Here is a 17,014-nt window from a genome sequence, read left to right on the forward strand (position 1 = left end):
TTGGTCCCTCCTCCTCGTCTACCTCCTGTCGTGGGGGAGTATGGTTACAGCTGCCGCGACCTTCACTAGCTTCGCTTGAACTAACTTTGCTTCGTCTGCCAACCTCCTCTGAGCCATCTCCCTCTCTTTCTTTGATCCGTTTGCAGTGGTGCACTATTATGCTCTGAATTTCTGGCCACCCTTTAGCCTCTATCCCTGGAATTTTGTCTAGAGCCTTTTGCACCTCTCTTGGTGTGAGGCTGGAAACCCCGGTGCCAGTGGGGTGGGCCGGCAATGGCCAGGAGAAATAGAAAAACTACAAGGAAACTCCAACCAGGGAGTTAAGTCGAGTAGTCCTGAGTCACCAAGAACAGTGATCCCCACTAATAAAAACATGAGAAAGGTCAATATGTCACTGGTAGGAATTACAAGAAGTTTTCCAACAGGGAATGTCAGACCACGGACTACATCTCCCATAATGCCTCTGGATCAGCACAAATATATTCCTTTTAAACTAAAAATGAATAAAAGGGGGTTGCATACCAGGAAGGAAAGGTTCCCTTGTCCATATAGCCGTGGCAGGAAGAGATACGAGATGGGAAAAGTACAGGATATGGAAGTTGCACTGTGCCATGATAAAAACACAGAAGCAGAAAAAACAATGCCTCGGGAGGTGGAGAGGGAAAGGGAGGGACTGACTGGGAAAAGGTGGAAGGAATTGCGCACACCTGAAGGTGAAAAGGGTGGAGGGGAGGTGCGGTTAAAAACGGCCACCTGGAACTCATTAGCTCTCCCGATTTTTCCATCTAGGAGCCGAATGCAGACACAGCGGAGTGGAGCCCGGAAGTCAGTGGATTCGAGTGGGCATACTAGGTCAATCTGTCCCTGGGACCAAGGAAACCCCTACAGCCGCACATTCAAACCAGGGATCCGGACAACCAAAGCGAAAACAAAGACGGCAAGGAAAGGGTGCTCTTGGAACTCCTGTGACATTTTACGAGCAGAGCTCTAATTGCGAGAGCACAACGCCGTCTGGGAGGAACATTCATGGTTTTGTTTTCTTTATTTTCCTTCTTGGTTCAAACACGGCTCACGAGGAAAAGCCGACAGAAAAGGAGTGTTCCGAGATATGGCCATTGCAAGTGAAGTGCAGGACTGAAAAGCCTATTTTCCTTATTGGTGGTTTAAGTTTCGAAAGCTGCAATTTCGTTTTGAAAAGCACAGTGCCAGTGAGAAGCCTATTTACTTTGCATTAATTGTCATATGACTTATACAAACGGAAAATTCGGTTGTAAAACCTGAATAAACCCTTTTTTTTATTTAACCTGAATTACTGACTCCTGCCTGCTATTTAACAGTGGTGGCAGCGGTGGGATTCACGGTAACGCCTTACTACCGCATCCATCATGGAAGCAGTAATAAAAACCTTGGCAGAAGGGCAACAGCAACTACAGCAGTTGATTCAAGTGCAAGGCCACCAGGCACAAGCTGATCGCCAGGCATTGCAGCAAGCCATGCAAGTACAGAGCGCGGCACAGGACCAAGGAAGAGAAGCGCTAAGGATCCTCAGGGAGGCTGTAGCCGCAAACAGGACACAACCGGCTGTACCACCTACTATTCTAAAAAAAATACCAAAACGGGGATGACCCAAGTTTTTTCTTTGTTAACTTTGAGCGTATTGCAAGAGCAGCACAATGGCCACAGGAGAGATGGGCATTCTTTTTGGCCCCTTTACTAACGGGAGTCATGCAAGGGGCCTACCAAGCCGCCAACCCCACAGGCGATACCCCGTATGCCGAGCTTAAGAAAACAATCCTCGAAAGACTTGGAATGGATGAAGAATCCTACAGGATTAAATACAGAGAGACCCGATTAAAGCCCAGAGAAAGCCCAAGACAGCTGTTCTATAGGATACAAGATTTAGCCGAAAAATGGCTGCAGCCCAGCACCGCTACAGTAGGACAAATCGGAGACAATCATGCTGGAACAGTTTGTGGAGGCCTTACCCAGCCCAATCCAAAGATGGGTAAGACAGCATCACCACCTAACCCTGCCTGAGGCCATAGATGTGGCCACCGCTTACCATAAAGCAGGAACGCCCAGATCTTTTACAATACCTTCGGTAAAACCGCTTGGGGAGGCTACAACTCGGCGCCAGGGGCCCTACCGGACACTCCCAGCGGATCCTAGAACCAGACCAGAACTCCGGCCAGTAGTAGGTGGTGGCATCCAAAAAAGTGCAGGCCCACAGTGTTTCGAATGTGGAGAATGGGGTCACATCGCGAGGTTCTGTTCCAAAAAAACAAAATCAGAACCCATGGAAATCGGGACCCTTCAATCACAAGAATACAGAAGGAAGAAAGTACCCTATGTGATAGAAGTCCCTGTAGATGGCCACCCTGCACAAGCCATGCTGGACAGCGGAAGCAGACAGACAGCGATCCAGCCACTTGTGAGCAGTTCAGAGAAATTCCAGGTGAGAAACATAGCAGTGAAATGTGTGCATGGGGATGTGAAAGAGTATTCCACACAAGACATCATCTTGGGGGAAAAAAGGGGACATGGTACCTATAAAAGCGGCGGTAATACCCTCCCTTCCAACACCAGTCCTAATAGGCACAGACTTTCCCAAATTTGAAAAATGGTTAAAGGAAGCTCCTTATGCCGGTTCTGAAATAAGAGAATATCCAACAAGAGAACAGTTGTCCCAGGCTCAGAAGAGGAAAATCAAGGAAAAGTGGAGGGGAGAGGCCCATGACATAGCCCTGATAGATTGGAGAGTGGAAGATCATATTCCCTCCTTCCGCACTGAAACAGAGAACGATGACTCACTCAAAAGAGTGAGAGAACAAGCACAGGAAGGGAACTCTAACAGAGGTTCCACGCCATATTTCAAGGAAAAACAGGGCCTCTATTACCGGATTACTAGAAGGGCTGACCACACAGAACAGGAGCAGTTATTGGTACCCCAATCTTACCGCTCGAATTTGGTGCAGCTAGCACATGATCACAACACGGGGGGACATTTGGCGGAGAACATGACGCTTAAGAGATTACTCCAGAATTACTATTGGCCAGGAATATATGCAGAGGTGGCTAAATATTGCCAAGAATGTTCTACCTGTCAAAAGACCAGCACCCATATACCGCCCAGGGCCCCATTGCAGAGAATGCCCATCATCAGAGAGCCGTTCCAAAGAATAGGGATGGACATTGTGGGACCTCTTGAACCAAGCAGTCGGGGATAGAAGTACATATTGGTAGTGGTTGATTATGCCACCATGTATCCAGAAGCTTTTCCTTTAAGAGGTACCTCAGCGAAACAATTATGCGATGTCCTGCTTCCCTATTTCTCAAGAGTAGGAATACCCCAAGAAATAGTGACAGATCAAGGGAGTAACTTTATGTCGGTGGTAATGAGAGGTATGCAAGACCTTGGGAATAACCCACCTCAAGACTTCAGTGTATCACCCTCAGACGGATGGTCTGGTGGAAAGGCACAATCGGACAATAAAACAAATGTTACGAAGAGCCACCAGCCCTACGGGTTGGGCTGGGACAGAACTTTACCTTGGGTCTTAATGATCTTATGCGACACCCCACATTCCTCTACAGGGTTTTCACCATTCGAACTCTTGTTTGGAAGACAACCTAGGTCCATCCTAAGGGTGTTAAGAGAAACATGGGAATCAGAGGAGGAGACCAATTTATCGGATTATGTTAATAATCTACAAGAACACCTGGGACGCCTGCGGGACCTGGCCCAAGAGAAGTTAGGAAGAACCCAATTGCAGCAGGAGAAATATTACGATCAAGGGACCAGATTAAGTACCTTGAAAACCGGGGACAAAGTGCTGGTATTACTACCTACCAGCTCCAATAAGATGTTGGCTCAATGGAAGGGTCCATATGAAATCACAAAGGTTTTAGGTCCTGTAAATTATGAAGTGGAACAGCCAGACCGACAAGTGAAGCAACAGAACTATCATGTGAACCTACTTAAATTGTGGAAGGAAACAACCACTTCGATTTTATGTAGCACCCAGTCAGAACTATCGGTAACGGAACAAATGGTTCCCATGGTTCAGAGCGGTTTACAGGATGTCGTGGTAGGAGATAAGCTGAATGAAGAACAAATCACTGAATTATTCAACTATCTGCAACCAGTTTCAGGAGTTTTCTCAGGACTTCCCGGGCGAACTAAGATGGTGTCACACCACATTAACACAGAACCAGGAAAGATTGTACGACTACGTCCTTATCGTATACCCGAGGCAAAAAGAGAAGACATGAATCAAGAAATAAATGAAATGTTGAAACTGGGCGTCATTATACCATCTAAAAGCGCCTGGTGTTCCCCGATAGTTTTAGTGCCCAAACCAGATGGAACCACCAGATTCTGCATGGATTTCAGGAAACGAAATGCCATATCTCACTATGAGGCGTTTCCCATGCCCAGAATAGATGAGTTATTAGAGAAATTAGGGGCAGCAGCCTATCTAAGCACATTGGACTTAACAAAAGGGTACTGGCAAATTCCATTACATCCAAATGACCAAGAAAAAACAGCATTTGCCACTCCTCAGGGTCTCTTCCAGTTCACAGTGTTACCCTTTGGGCTACACGGGGCACCAGCTACCTTCCAAGCACTAATGGACCAGTTACTTAAACCACATGAAAAGTACGCTGCAGCGTATCTGGACGATGTAGTCATATTCAGCACATCCTGGGAAGAGCATCTAGTACATCTAAAAAAGATAGTGACAACCTTGGGAAAAGCGGGCCTCCATATAAACCCAAAAAAATCCAAACTAGCAGCCAAGACCACCAAGTACTTGGGTTACTCAGTAGGCGGTGGAGTCATAACCCCCTTAGTAGATAAGGTCCAAGCATTACAACAGCTACAAATACCAACCACCCGGAAGGGAATAAGGGCATTTTTAGGGTTTGTGGGATATTACCGGAGATTCATACTTCATTTCTCCACCATTGCGGCTCCACTAACAGACGCCCTAAAAACTAATAAACCACTGGAAATCAAGGAGGACGTCATCAAAGCCTTTAATGCCCTGGTTGGCATGATTGCTAACAGACCAGTTCTCCAGCATGGGGTCTGGCATGGATTCACATGCTCATGAATATTCCCGTCGTCAGGCTGGGAATCCTCGGTAAAGAAAAAACCAGTATCAGTTTCGTTTCTGATCTGTCTTTCGTAGTAATAACCAATCACTGATCTCTGTGTCATACTGACCACAGCCAATGACTGCCCTCTACCTAAGCCCCGCCTCTGGCAGCCATCTTCAGATTTTTACCGCACGTTCATGTGTTGGGATCCTCGTGCTATTGCTCTCGAGCGTTAGTGCTATTTTTTCACGTTTTTTCTCAAAAACTTCGTTTTTTCGGTCAAAAGAGCCTCAAGCTCCACCGACTCTCTATCCGATCAACGGGGACCCGTGTCGGATTCGTCTGCGCCCCTCAAGGGTGAAGATCTCGTCGAGCTACGCTTTTGGAGGACTCCAGAAGTTTCTCAGGCCCGGTCATTGGCCCAGGAGAAGGGAAGCTCGACGCCCGGAAAGCTGTTCAGGGTCTGCCCTGGATGCCAGCTGCAGAACGTCTTCAAGGAGGACGAACACTCTTTTTGTCTCTACTGCCTACATGAGGACAAGACGCACGTGGAGAAGGACTGTGCGTTTTGCGGCAACATGTCGGAGCGGACCATGAAGGTCCGCCATCAACGTCTCGCCAACTGGCTAGAAGGGAAGAGCCCGTCCGGCGAGAAGAAGAAGAAATCCGAGCGGTCTTCTAAGACCTTTGAGGACGCCCCGGCGACGGGGGTCCAACATAAGGCCAAGCACCGCAAGTCCGCTGGCACCGGGAGCGCCGAACGGTCGGGCTCTACGGGCGCCAGGCACCATCAACCACGAGCCAACGCTCTGGGTCGGGTAAGAGGAAGGCCGAGCACCCGGCAAAGCTCCTGGAGAGGCCCCGGTCGAGCTCGAAGGCGGAGGGGGAGCGAGGCGGTGTCCCCCCCCCTCAAGGATAAGGCGGTGAGCGCACCTAAGGTGGTGAAGGCCTTAATCCATCCGGCCAAGCCCTCTATCGAAACTGTCGCGGCGGCCCTGGCTCAGCCTGTGCAGGCTACACCAGTGGTGGCGACCTCGGGGCTCAGAGTCTCCCTACCACCTCGGAGGGAGTCCTCTTTTGTGCCCATCGATAGGACCCCTGTGAAATCCCCCGAGGGGAAGAGAAAGGGGGGGCAGGGCGTCGTCGTAGATTCGGCCTCAACCTCGGAGGAGGAACTGGTCGAGGTCTTAAGCCACGGCCTCTGCGTGGAAGAAGACCGACCCGTCGGGATGGATCCCGACGCAGGTGACGACGACATCGCCGAGGGTACCGACGGGGCCCCTGTTCGCCCATCGGATTCCCCTCTGCCAGCGCCGCGAGACAACTCGGCGGCCATTTTGTTGGCTATACAGTCCTTATGCTCAGAGATAAGGACGAGACTACCGTTGCCGACGGAGGAACCTCTCCCGTCTGGGGACCCAGAATCGGGACCTTCTGGTGTTCCCCCTACTAAGAAAAGAAGGATCCACCCTCCACCTCCTTTTCAGCCGTCGCGCCCCGTCCAGCCCTCCTCCCCGTCCACCCGAGGGGATGATACGGGGACTGACACGGCAGCGACGGGTACAGACGACGAGGTATACGACGAGGATGTACCTTCGTCGCCTCCCACCAGGGCTTCTCCGCCCGACGAGATTGGATCGTTCCACTCCATGATCACCAGGGCATCCGAGCTTTTCCAACTCTGCCCTGAGGAGAAGAAGAAGGAAGGTTTCCTTTATCAGCGGCGCGAGGCCAAGAGGAAGACGGTCCTCTCAGTGCCTCTATTGGACGACATTTGGGATGAGGGCCTCACCCTCCTCAAGAACCCTTCCACGACGCCAGCTAGAAGAGACCGGTACGAGAAGAAGTACCGGGTCCCGGACACGGCCCCCCTGTGCCTCCGGGCGCAGCCTACCCCGGACTCCGTCGTCTCCGCGGCGGCCAGGAAGAAAGCGGGGGGGGGTGCGGCCTCCACATCGACTTCCCCACCGGACGGTGAGGGAAAGAAATTGGACGCTATGGGACGCAGAGTCATCTGGTCGGCAGCGACGACGATTAAAGCGGCCAACGCCTTGGCTATCGTGGCCCGCTACGACAGGGAGCTCTGGTACAAACTGGCTCCCCTGCTGGACTTCCTGCCGGACGACAAGAGGACAGAGGCCCTGGAGATCCTGCAGGAAGGTGAGGTGGCTTCTGACCACGCCATTACCGTTGCGACGGACATCGCCGACACTGGGTTCCGCCAGTTGGGCAACGGCGTTTGCCTTAGGCGGCATGGATGGCTCAAGGCTACGGACTTCCGTCAAGACGTTCAGACCAGAGTCCTGGACATGCCCTTCGATGGGAACAACCTGTTTGGGAAAACAGTGGACGATTCCCTTCAGGCCATTAAAGCGGACACTGAGACGGCCCGGGCCCTGGGAGTTTTGCAACAACGACGGACGCCCTTTCGGAGCAGCGGAGGCAAGGGCGCCTCCAAAGGTTCCGGCGGCGGTTTCTCCACCTACCGTCAAGCGGCCCGCTCGTCGTCTCAGGAGGCCTACAGAGGACGAGGCAAGTCTGGCGGACCCCGCCGTCGTCAAGGAGGTCAAGGCGGCAAAGCCTCGTCGAAGCAGGATTGAACCGGCCGTGGGGTCGGGCCCCCACCGAAGCACCCCGGTGGGAGGCCGGCTGGCGAGCTTCGTCAGCGTGTGGGAGTCCATCTCCACCGACCGTTGGGTGCTGGGCGCCTTGGCCCGGGGCCACGCGCTCGAGTTCCAGAGACGGTGTCCGCGCGTCCCCCCCCCCGTCGCCAGGAAAGAACTTCACGTCCCTCAACTTCTCCTGGAGGTAAAAGCGATACTCAGGAAGGGCGCCATCGAACTCGTCCCAAAGAGGCTTCGGGGCTCCGGAGTTTACTCGAGATACTTCCTCGGGAGACTTCCTGTCGTCGTTGGATTTGGAGGATGCCTACTTCCATATTCCCATTCTAAGGGGGCACCGAAAATTCCTCAGTTTTGTGGTCCAAGGGCGTCATTACTAGTTCAAAGCCCTCAAGCACTACGGTCGGCACCCAGGGTATTCACCAAGTGCCTCGCACCGGTGGCGGCGCAGCTGCGCCGCGAGGGGGTCCACGTCTACCCCTACCTGGACGACTGGCTCATCCGAGCCAAGACGAAGGAGCTCGCCGTGGTTCACACGGCAAGAACCGTCCAACTTCTCACGGACCTGGGATTCTCCGTGAACTACGCCAAATCCCACCTGGTACCCACGCAAGACGCTCTGTTTCTGGGAGCGAGGCTCAACAGTGTCCCTGACCATCCTGGGCAAGGTGCAGCGGATGTTGGTGGCCGACGCGGCCAAGGTGAGGTCCATCAAGTCCCTCCTCGGAATGATGTCTTCCTGCATCTACCTCATTCCCATGTGCAGGCTCCGGATGCGCCCGTTGCAGGAGTTCCTGGACGCGCGCTGGATCCAAACGACGGGCAGCTTCGAGGAAAGGATCACACTCGACAAGAGTTTCCGACGAGCGATCCGGTGGTGGGGCACCCGCGCGCATCTGACGGCGGGCATGGACTTCCAGACCCCAGCCCACCAGGAGACAGTGACCACGGATGCCTCCCTGGAAGGGTGGGGAGCGCACACCGAAAATCTGCACGCAAGAGGCCTTTGGCTCCCGACGGAGAAATCCCTACATATCAACGTCCTGGAGCTCCGTGCAGTGTTTTGGGCCCTCGGGTCCTTCCTTCCGTCCCTCAAGGGCAAGGTGGTGAGGATCTTCACCGACAACACCACCACCATGTTTTACATCAGGAAACAGGGCGGAACCAGGTCCCCAGCACTGTCCAAGGAGGCGCAGGACCTGTGGCATTGGGCCGTCGCCCAAAGGATATTTCTGGTGCCGTTTCATCTGGCAGGGATAAAAAACACCATCGCCGACTCACTCAGCAGGGAGCTGCGCTCGTGCCACGAGTGGGAGCTACGGCAGGATCTAGTGGATCGCCTCTTCCGACGGTGGGGCACACCCCAGATCGACCTGTTCGCGACGGCGACGAACTCCAAGTGCCGGAGGTTCGCCAGCAGGTTTCCCCAGGCGAGGAGCATGGGCGATGCTTTCTCGTTCCCCTGGGAGGGCCTGTTCCTCTACGCGTTCCCTCCTTTGCCACTGCTAATCTGGCTCGTCAACCAGCTCAAGAGGTCACGGTGCAGGATGATCCTCGTTGCACCGGCGTGGCCGAGGCAGATATGGTTCCCGGACCTTCTGGACTTGTCAGCGTCCCCGCCAATCAAGCTGCCGGTGGACGGATCTACTCTCCAGGGAAGGGGGCGCCATCCTCCACCATGACCCGAAATCGCTGAACTTGCAGGCCTGGCTCCTGCAGCGCTAGAGTTTGGAGGATACGACATACCGGCCGACTGCAGAGAGGTTCTTGCAAAGGCCAGGGCGTCCTCGACTCTTAAATGCTACGGACACAAATGGAGGAGGTTCTCTGTCTGGTGCCGCGCACAGAAGATTAACCCTCTACGGATTACGGCCCCCCAAGTACTGCCGTACCTGCTGACGCTGGCCAAAGCTGGACTGGCGCACGCGTCCATCAAGATTCATCTTGCTGCGATCTCCCGATACACCAGAACCACGGGGCGGACGTCCTTGTGGTCTCATCGTCTGGTGAAAGAGTTCATGAAGGGACTGTTCAGATCGTTCCCGCCGGTGAAGGCTCCGGCCCCGGCGTGGGAGCTCAACGTGGTGCTGACCAAGCTCATGGGACCTCCGTTCGAGCCTCTGCACTCAGCTCCGTTGAAATTCCTGTCGTGGAAAACGGCGTTTCTTGTGGCCATCACCTCCGCACGACGAGTGGGAGAGATCCAGGCCCTTTCCTGCAAGGCCCCGTACTTGACTTTTCACGCAACGAGGGTAGTGCTCAGGACGCACCCCTCCTTCATGCCCAAGGTACCGTCGGACTTCCATCTCAACGAACCCTTGGTGTTGCCTGTGTTCTTCCCGTCGCCTTCGTCGCCGGCTGAGAGGACTTTGCACTCGCTGGATGTGGCTAGAGCGCTAAAGTTCTACGTGGACCGCACAAAGTGTTTTCGGAAGACGTCACAACTCTTTATGAACTTTGGACCTGTCAATCAGGGGAAGGCTCTCTCGAAGGCTTCCATTTCCAGATGGCTCTCCGGCTGTATCATGTACTGTCACCGGTTGGCAATCCGACCGCTGCCTGGCCGTCCGAGAGCCCATTCCACCAGAGCGATCGTAGCTACCACGGCGTTCCTATCTGGTGTACCCCTGCTGGACATATGCAGGGCTGCTACGTGGAGGTCGACGCACACCTTCACGAAATTCTACTGCGTCGACCGGGATTCCAGGGAGGAGTCCAGGGTCGGCCAAGCAGTGCTGCGCAACCTGTTTGCCTGAGGTGAGCCTGGTGAGGAGGTAAGATGCTTAATGTTGAGTTTGATGTAATGCTTAATGTTGAGCCTTTGCCACCTCCCGTGGTTGTGCATGTGTGTACTGCTATGTATTCTTTATTCATGAGCATGTGAATCCATGCCAGACCCTATGCTGGAGAAGGAACAAGTTACTTACCTGTAACTGTTGTTCTCAAGCATGGCTCTGGCATGGATTCACATGCGAACCCTCCCGCCTACCCCTCTGCGGCTCTTCACTTGGTCATACTGCCACTTCACGTGCTTCCAAATCTGAAGATGGCTGCCAGAGGCGGGGCTTAGGTCTAGGGCAGTCATTGGCTGTGGTCAGTATGACACAGAGATCAGTGATTGGTTATTACTACGAAAGACAGATCAGAAACGAAACTGATACTGGTTTTTTCTTTACCGAGGATTCCCAGCCTGACGACAGGGAATATTCATGAGCATGTGAATCCATGCCAGACCCATGCTGGAGAACAACAGTTACAGGTAAGTAACTTGTTCCTTCTACACTGCCCGGATTTTTCCCAACACTTCTATTTACCGCAGATGCATCAGGTTGCGGTCTGGGGGCTGTTTTGTCGCAAGGAACCGAGGATAACCTATGTCCCATCGCCTTTATTAGTAGGAAACTGCTACAGCATGAATTGCCCTATTCAACCCTGGAAAAGGAGTGTCTTGCTATTAAATGGGCGGTGGAGTCCTTGTGCTACTACTTACTCAGAAGGAAGTTCACCATATTCACAGACCATGCACCTCTACGTTGGCTAGCTACTCAAAAAGATTCTAATCATAGAGTTTTGCGGTGGTTCCTCACGTTGCAACCTTACAATTTTGATACTGTACATAAGCCTGGAAGGTATCTGTTGGTGGCGGACTACCTCTCTCGCTCTTTGGATCCGCCCAATCGGCGTGATCCTTTGAGGGGAGTATGTGAGGCTGGAAACCCCGGTGCCAGTGGGGTGGGCCGGCAATGGCCAGGAGAAATAGAAAAACTACAAGGAAACTCCAACCAGGGAGTTAAGTCGAGTAGTCCTGAGTCACCAAGAACTGTGATCCCCACTAATAAAAACACGAGAAAGGTCAATATGTCACTGGTAGGAATTACAAGAAGTTTTCCAACAGGGAATGTCAGACCACGGACTACATCTCCCATAATGCCTCTGGATCAGCACAAATATATTCCTTTTAAACTAAAAATGAATAAAAGGGGGTTGCATACCAGGAAGGAAAGGTTCCCTTGTCCATATAGCCGTGGCAGGAAGAGATACGAGATGGGCAAAGTACGGGATATGTAAGTTGCACTGTGCCATGATAAAAACACAGAAGCAGAAAAAACAATGCCTCGGGAGGTGGAGAGGGAAAGGGAGGGACTGACTGGGGAAAGGTGGAAGGAACTGCGCACACCTGAAGGTGAAAAGGGTGGAGGGGAGGTGCGGTTAAAAACGGCCACCTGGAACTCATTAGCTCTCCCGATTTTTCCATCTAGGAGCCGAATGCAGACACAGCGGAGTGGAGCACGGACGTTGTGGATTCGAGTGGGCATACTAGGTCAATCTGTCCCTGGGACCGAGGAAACCCCTACAGCCGCACATTCAAACCAGGGATCCGGACAACCAAAGCGAAAACAAAGACGGCAAGGAAAGGGTGCTCTTGGAACTCCTGTGACATTTTACGAGCAGAGCTCTAATTGCGAGAGCACAACGCCGTCTGGGAGGAACGTTCATGGTTTTGTTTTCTTTATTTTCCTTCTTGGTTCAAACACGGCACACGAGGAAAAGCCGACAGAAAAGGAGTGTTCCGAGATATGGCCATTGCAAGTGAAGTGCAGGACTGAAAAGCCTATTTTCCTTATTGGTGGTTTAAGTTTCGAAAGCTGCAATTTCGTTTTGAAAAGCACAGTGCCAGTGAGAAGCCTATTTCTCCAGCATGGGGTCTGGCATGGATTCACATGCTCATGAATATTCCCCGTCGTCAGGCTGGGAATCCTCGGTAAAGAAAAAACCAGTATCAGTTTCGTTTCTGATCTGTCTTTCGTAGTAATAACCAATCACTGGTCTCTGCGTCATACTGACCACAGCCAATGACTGCCCTCTACCTAAGCACCGCCTCTGGCAGCCATCTTCAGATTTTTACCGCACGTTCATGTGTTGGGATCCTCGTGCTATTGCTCTCGAGCGTTAGTGCTATTTTTTCGCGCTTTTTCACAAAAACTTCGATTCTTTCGGTCAAAAGAGCCTCAAGCTCCACCGATACTACATCCGATCAACGGGGACCCGTGTCGGATTCATCTGTGCCCCTCAAGGGTGAAGATTTCGTCGAGCTACGCTTCGGAGGACTCCAGAAGCTTCTCAGGCCCGGTCTCGGAGATGGCCCAGGAGAAGGGAAGCTCGACGCCCGGAAAGCTGTTCAGGGCCTGCCCTGGATGCCAGCTGCAGAACGTCTTCAAGGAGGACGAACACTCTTTCTGCCTTTACTGCCTTCATGGGGACAAGACGCACGTGGAGAAGGACTGTGCGTTTTGCGGCAACATGTCGGAACGGACCATGAAGGACCGCCATCAACGTCTCGCCAGCTGGCTGGAGGGTAAGAGCCCGTCTGGCGAGAAGAAGAAGAAATCTGAGCGGTCTTCTAAGACCTTTGAGGGCGCCCCGGCGACGGGGGCCCAACTTAAGGCCAAGCACCGCGAGTCCGCTGGCACCGGGAGCGCCGAACGGTCGGGCTCTACGGGCGCCAGGCAGGGCGCACCCTCCCCGGCACCATCAACCACGAGCCAACGCTCTGGGTCGGGTAAGAGGAAGGCCGAGCACCCGGCGAAGCTCCTGGAGAGATCCCGGTCGAGCTCTAAGGCAGAGGAGGAGCGTGGCAGTGCCCCCTCCCTCAAGGATAAGGCGGTGAGCGCACCTAAGGTGGTGAAGGCCTTGATCCATTCGACCAAGCCCTCTATCGAAACGGTCGCGGCGGCCCTGGCCCAGCCTGTGGAGGCTGCACCAGTGGTGGCGGCCTCGGGGCCCAGAATCTCCCTGCCTCCTCGGAGGGAGTCTTCTTTCGTGCCCATCGATAGGACCCCCGTGAAACCCTCCGTGGGGAAGAAGGGGGGGGCAGGGCGTCGTCGTAGATTCGGCCTCAACCTCAGAAGAGGAACTGATCGAGGTCTTAGGCCACGGCCTAGGCGTGGAACAAGACCAGCCCGTCGGAATGGGCCCCGACGCAGGTGACGACGACGACATCGTCGAGGATACCGACGGGGCCCCTGCTCGCCCGTCGGATTCCCCTCTGCCAGCGCCGCAAGACAACTCAGCGGCCATTTTGTTGGCTATACAGTCCTTATGCTCCGAGATAAGGACGAGACTACCGTTACCGACGGAGGAACCTCTCCCGTCTGGGGATCCAGAACCGGGACCTTCTGGTGTTCCCCCTACCAAGAAAAGAAGGATTCATCCACCGCCTCCTTTTCAACCGTCGCGCCCCGTCCAGCCCTCCTCCCCGTCCACCCGAGGGGATGATACGGGGACTGACACGGCGGCGACGGGTACGGACGACGAGGCATACGACGAGGATTTTCCGTCGTCGCCTCCCACCAGGGCTTCTCCGCCCGACGAGATTGGATCGTTCCACTCAATGATCGCCAGGGCATCCGAGCTTTTCCAACTCTGCCCTGAGGAGAAGAAAAAGGAAGGCTTCCTTTACCAACGGCGCGAGACCAAGAGGAAGACGGTCCTCGCAGTGCCTCTGTTGGACGACATTTGGGATGAGGGCCTTTCCCTCCTCAAGAACCCTTCCACGACGCCAGCGAGGAGAGACCGGTACGAGAAAAAGTACCGGGTCCCGGACTCGGCCCCCCTATGCCTCCGGGCGCAGCCTACCCCGGACTCCGTCGTCTCCGCGGCAGCCAGGAAGAAAGCGGGGGGGGGGTGCGGCCTCCACGTCGACTTCCCCGCCGGACGGCGAGGGAAAGAAATTGGATACCATGGGACGCAAAGTCATCTCGTCGGCGGCGACGACGATTAAAGCGGCCAACGCCTTGGCTATCGTGGCCCGCTACGACAGGGAACTCTGGTTCAAGATAGCTCCCCTGCTGGATTTTCTGCCGGACGACAAGAGGGCGGAGGCCCTTGAGATCCTGCAGGAAGGTGAGGTGGCCTCGGACCACGCCATCACCGTGGCGACGGACATCGCCGACACTGGGTTCCGCCAGATGGGCAACGGCGTTTGCCTTCGACGTCGCGGATGGCTCAAGGCTACGGACTTTCGGCAGGACGTCCAGACCAGGGTCCTGGACATGCCCTTCGACGGGAACAACCTGTTTGGGAAGACAGTGGACGACTCCCTTCAGGCCATCAAGGCGGATACTGAGACGGCCCGGGCCCTTGGAGTACTGCAGCAACGGCGGACGCCCTTTCGGAGCGGCGGAGGCAAGGGCGCCTCCAAAGGTTCCGGCGGCGGTTTCGCTTCCTACCGTCAAGCGGCCCGCTCGTCGTCGCAAGAGGCCTACAGAGGACGAGGCAAGTCTGGCGGACCCCGCCGTCGTCGCCAAGGAGGCCAAGGCGGCAAGGCCGCGTCCAAGCAGGATTGAACCGGCCGTGGGGTCGGGCCCCCACCGAAGCACCCCGGTGGGAGGCCGGCTGGCGGGCTTCGTCAGCGTGTGGGAGTCCATCTCCACCGACCGTTGGGTGCTGGACGCCCTGGCCCGGGGCCACGCGCTCGAGTTTCAAAGAAGGTGCCCGCGCGTCCCCCCCGTGGCCAGGAAAGAACTTCACGTCCCTCAACTTCTCCTGGAGGTAAAGGCGATGCTCAGAAAGGGCGCCATCGAACTCGTCCCAAAGAGGCTTCGGGGCTCCGGAGTCTACTCGCGTTACTTCCTCGTGAAGAAGAAGACGGGAGGATGGCGCCCCATCCTGGACCTGCGACGCCTGAACAAGTTCATCAAGGCGCAGAAGTTCCGGATGGTCACCCTCCAGCACGTCCTGGGTCAGCTGGAGGAAGGAGACTTCCTATCGTCGTTGGATTTGGAGGATGCCTACTTCCACATTCCCATCCTAAAGGGGCACCGAAAATTCCTCAGATTCGTGGTCCAAGGGCGTCATTACCAGTTCAAAGCCCTTCCCTTCGGACTGCGGTCGGCACCCAGGGTTTTCACCAAGTGCCTCGCACCGGTGGCGGCGCAGCTGCGCCGCGAGGGGATTCACGTCTACCCCTACCTGGACGACTGGCTCATCCGCGCCAAGACGAGGGAGCTCGCCGTGGTCCACACGGCAAGGACCGTCCAACTCCTCACGGACCTGGGATTCTCCGTGAACTACGCCAAATCCCACCTGGTGCCCGCGCAAGTCGCACTGTTTCTGGGAGCGAGGCTCGACACAGTGTCCCTTCTGGCCTCCCCGTCGGAAGAGAGGACCAGGACCATCTTGGGCAAGGTGCAACGGATGTTGGTGGCCGACGCGGCCAAGGTGAGGTCCATCAAGTCCCTCCTCGGGATGATGTCTTCCTGCATCTACCTCATTCCCATGTGCAGGCTCCGGATGCGCCCGTTGCAAGAGTTCCTGGATGCGCGCTGGATCCAGACGACGGGCAGCTTCGAGGAAAGGATCAAGCTCGACGAGAGTTTCCGACGAGCGATACGGTGGTGGGGCACCCGCGCGCATCTGACGGCGGGCATGGACTTCCAGACCCCAGCCCACCAGGTGACTGTGACCACGGATGCCTCCCTAGAAGGGTGGGGAGCGCACACCGAAAATCTGCACGCAAGGGGACTCTGGCTCCCGACGGAGAAGTCCCTGCATATCAACGTCCTGGAGCTCCGTGCAGTGTTTTGGGCCCTCAGGTCCTTCCTTCCGTCCCTCAAGGGCAAGGTGGTGAGGATCTTCACCGACAACACCACCACCATGTTTTACATCAGGAAACAGGGCGGAACCAGGTCCCCAGCGCTGTCCAAGGAGGCGCAGGACCTGTGGCATTGGGCCGTCGCCCAAGGGATTCTTCTGGTGCCGTTTCATCTGGCAGGGATAAAAAACACCATCGCCGACTCACTCAGCAGGGAGCTGCGCTCGTGCCACGAGTGGGAACTACGGCAGGATCTGGTGGATCGCCTCTTCCGACGGTGGGGCACACCCCAGATCGACCTGTTCGCGACGGCGACGAACACCAAGTGCCGGAGGTTCGCCAGCAGGTTTCCCCAGACGAGGAGCATGGGCGATGCTTTCTCGTTCCCCTGGGAGGGCCTGTTCCTCTACGCGTTCCCTCCCTTGCCTCTGCTAATCCGGCTCGTCAACCAGCTCAAGAGGTCACGGTGCAGGATGATCCTCGTCGCACCTGCGTGGCCGAGGCAGATATGGTTCCCGGACCTTCTGGACTTGTCGGCGTCCCCGCCAATCAAGCTGCCGGCGGACGCGGATCTACTCTCCAGGGAAGGAGGCGCCATCCTCCACCACGACCCGAAGTCGCTGAACTTGCAGGCCTGGCTCCTGCAGCGCTAGAGTTTGGAGGATACGACATACCGGCCGATTGCAGAGAGGTTCTT

General features: G+C 55.0%; 1 protein-coding gene across 9 annotated transcripts in view; it reads left to right on the plus strand.

The window, feature by feature from the left end:
- The window catches only part of LOC138489399 (uncharacterized), a 310,533-nt gene that overhangs the window by 268,153 nt on the left and 25,366 nt on the right, over window positions 1–17,014 (plus strand). For 6 of the 9 annotated variants that reach the window (XM_069617119.1, XM_069617120.1, XM_069617121.1 and 3 more), the window contains one exon: window positions 790–2,449. The exons of 2 other annotated variants lie outside the window; for them this stretch is intronic. In XM_069617119.1, coding sequence (XP_069473220.1) covers window positions 790–1,235 — 446 coding nt within the window. In that variant the 3' untranslated portion in view covers window positions 1,236–2,449. Of the gene's footprint in view, window positions 1–789; window positions 2,450–17,014 lie in introns of those variants that run through there. One more of the 9 variants, XM_069617125.1, reaches the window with a different exon arrangement.

The sequence above is a fragment of the Ambystoma mexicanum genome, chromosome 9 (genome assembly GCF_040938575.1).
Source record: "Ambystoma mexicanum isolate Mex_15411 chromosome 9, UKY_AmexF1_1, whole genome shotgun sequence".
Lineage (NCBI taxonomy): Eukaryota > Metazoa > Chordata > Amphibia > Caudata > Ambystomatidae > Ambystoma > Ambystoma mexicanum.